Genomic DNA, 2,627 nt, shown 5'->3' with positions numbered 1-2,627 from the left:
GGGGAGTATTGGGCGGGACATATCAACCTTCTTTATCTTTCAACAGACATCCACAGCGGGGTTTGAAATTCGATGGAATTCCTTTTTGCTGAACAAACTAAAGTGCGAGGGCGGTTTATACTTTTTTTTGGGTGGGTTAGTTGGACGGGAAGCTGAAGCAGCCGGAGCTAGCTTGGACTGGATTCCCAAAAGTTCTCCACATCTTCGACGTCGAAGTCGAAGTTGGTGTTGATGAACGCCTACGCGTAGTCGTCAGTCTGTCTGTCCACGGATATAACTAACGCCTGACGCTCGCCTCAAAGTGGGTGTGAAAGTAAGCACGGGAAATGATATTATTAATTACCTGTTCGGATATCATTCATCTTTAGGAGTAAACGTTTTGAGACAGAGTGTGGTAGTGATTTCTGGTTTCAGTGGGACAGTATGGACAGAAAAAATTATTGTGTTCATTTATTGGTATGAGTGCGAGACAATAATTAATACACTTTAATTTGAGTAAAAGAAAGTATATAGCCTAATTAAACAGAAAAACAATTATTATTCAAATTGCAAGCAATTCTTAAGGTATTCTGAAATCCAGTGACAACTATATAAAGCCAAAGACAAGAATAAGATAGCGCGTTCAGCATGATTCCATACCGTGGTACTAAAGAATAAGATAACAATTTTGATTCTCCCAAAATATCGGTACCATTACGAACCCGTCAAGACCTCGTCTAACTTCCCCTTGCTCAATGCTCATTGATAAAATGCAAGCGAACCCAGAAAAATGCGGTAACAAATTTATTCTAACAAAAGTGATTACGTAATACACTGTATTATAAATCTATAAGGTTTATTTGTAATTTCATCATCTTGCTCAAAAGGAGCAATTTTTAACCAAGATGCGTAAAGTAATGAGTGTTTGTAAATTGGCTAAGAAATTGTAAAGTGTTGATCAATTAAAAGTTTATGAGAAAAATCTGCAATTCCGGTGAGGGTGAAAATATAGTCTCTAAATTCATTTGTATAGTTGTATATTATAACAACTTTAAAAGACTACTGTTTACCACACGTCTATCTGGATTACTTGTGGAAAACAATTGAATAACTAACCCCTCGCGTGTCTATTTCCCTCATACAATGTGTCTACTCTTAGGTGTAGGTCGCTTCTTGGACATATGTAGGTAGACGTGGTTCATTCGAGGAGATACAACATTTTACTTTAAAGAAGCATTGTTCAGATGGACCAGTCAACAAAATCTGTGTGAGGAAATAAACAAAATTCCAACTTAAGATTTCTGCGGAGCAACCACTTCACGTCCCAACGACTACAGAATCAAAGTTTAACAAGCTCAAAGCAATGGCTGTGTTCAGATAATTTTCTTTAGAACCGTATTCTCAGACCCTGTTTTTTTAAATTTACAAACACTGTGTTTTAATTCTAGTTCTCCGAAAAAAGGAATACAATAAGATGAAAAGACAAGACTTAATCGTCGCACTCTTGGTGCCCACTTTCGTTCTTCATTTGACCAGCAGTCAGTCATGTGAGCCTGTGGACTGTATTCTGTCGGAATGGGGCGAGTGGAGTGAGTGCTCACAGTCGTGTGGCGAGGATGGGGTTCGAGACAGATACCGGAGTCTCCTTGCAGGTCCGGTCTGTGGAGGGACGTGCCCCGGACAGACCCACGAGACCGAGCCGTGTAACATCCGGTGCTGCGCAGAGAATTGTGCCTTCACGGAGTGGTCTCCCTGGGGCGGGTGTCGCTGTGACGTGGGCATCCACTGCTCTGGCGTCATCTCCAAGGTCGTGTGCCTCCGGTTCCGGGAGAAGACGGAGGACGCCAAATGCGGCGGTTACTGCGACAGTGTGACGTACAACGCGGACTGCGGCCGGCCCTGCTGCTACAAGGACTGCATCATGGGCGGGTTGGTTGCCTTGATTTTTGCCTAAGTATCACAATATACATGTAGTTGTCAGGGAAAGACTGGGACAATGAGATAGCTTTTTTGGGGGGGGGGGCATCCAAGGAAACGAATGAATGATGAAGCATGATCACCAATGCGTGTCTCAGATCTTGCGCTTGTTGATGAAAGGAGAAATCTCCCTTGAAAACTGCCTAAGGACCAGGTTCAGTTATGTTGCGAAAGGTATCATGTAAAGACAGTCAAACCTGCTCAAACGGCCGCCTTTTCAAGACAATGATCTGTACAAACGACCAGTTCCCACTCCTCCCACCCCTTTGCTTAAAAAATAAGATATATGACACTGTCGAAAGCATCCACTACTTCTCTACTCAACAATGGTTTTCGTTAAGTTTAACTGTTCTCAAGTCAAATGCACCAAGAACGAGTTTGGAAAGATCCATGGAAAATTTTATATTATCTAACTCATTCATGCTCATTCCACAAAAAGTATTGGCAAACAGTTAATAAATAATAACCGTTAATAATACAATAAATAATATACAATTTATTATTAAGGGGCAATGGGTTATTTATACCTCAGTTAGACACACAGTAACCCAGTTACGATCCCAGACTTTGAAATTCTTGAGAGGTCTGTAACTTCTCTTCCTCCTTTGATGTAAAACGTCATCGTCAGTTCATGATGGACAAACTATTATTATTATTATTATTATTATTAT

The 2,627-nt window shown here is 41.0% G+C and overlaps 1 protein-coding gene across 1 annotated transcript in view; it reads left to right on the top strand.

Moving 5' to 3' along the window:
* The first annotated feature begins 1,453 nt into the window (after positions 1-1,453).
* Positions 1,454-2,627, top strand: part of LOC101848951 (protocadherin Fat 4-like) — an 86,086-nt gene continuing 84,912 nt past the window's right edge. The window contains exon 1 of the mRNA XM_035968496.1: positions 1,454-1,908. Within this exon, the coding sequence (XP_035824389.1) occupies positions 1,454-1,908 (455 nt within the window). The remainder of the gene's footprint in view (positions 1,909-2,627) is intronic.

Source organism: Aplysia californica, unplaced genomic scaffold (genome assembly GCF_000002075.1).
Source record: "Aplysia californica isolate F4 #8 unplaced genomic scaffold, AplCal3.0 scaffold00062, whole genome shotgun sequence".
Lineage (NCBI taxonomy): Eukaryota > Metazoa > Mollusca > Gastropoda > Aplysiida > Aplysiidae > Aplysia > Aplysia californica.
This window is presented reverse-complemented; position numbering and strand designations above follow the sequence as displayed.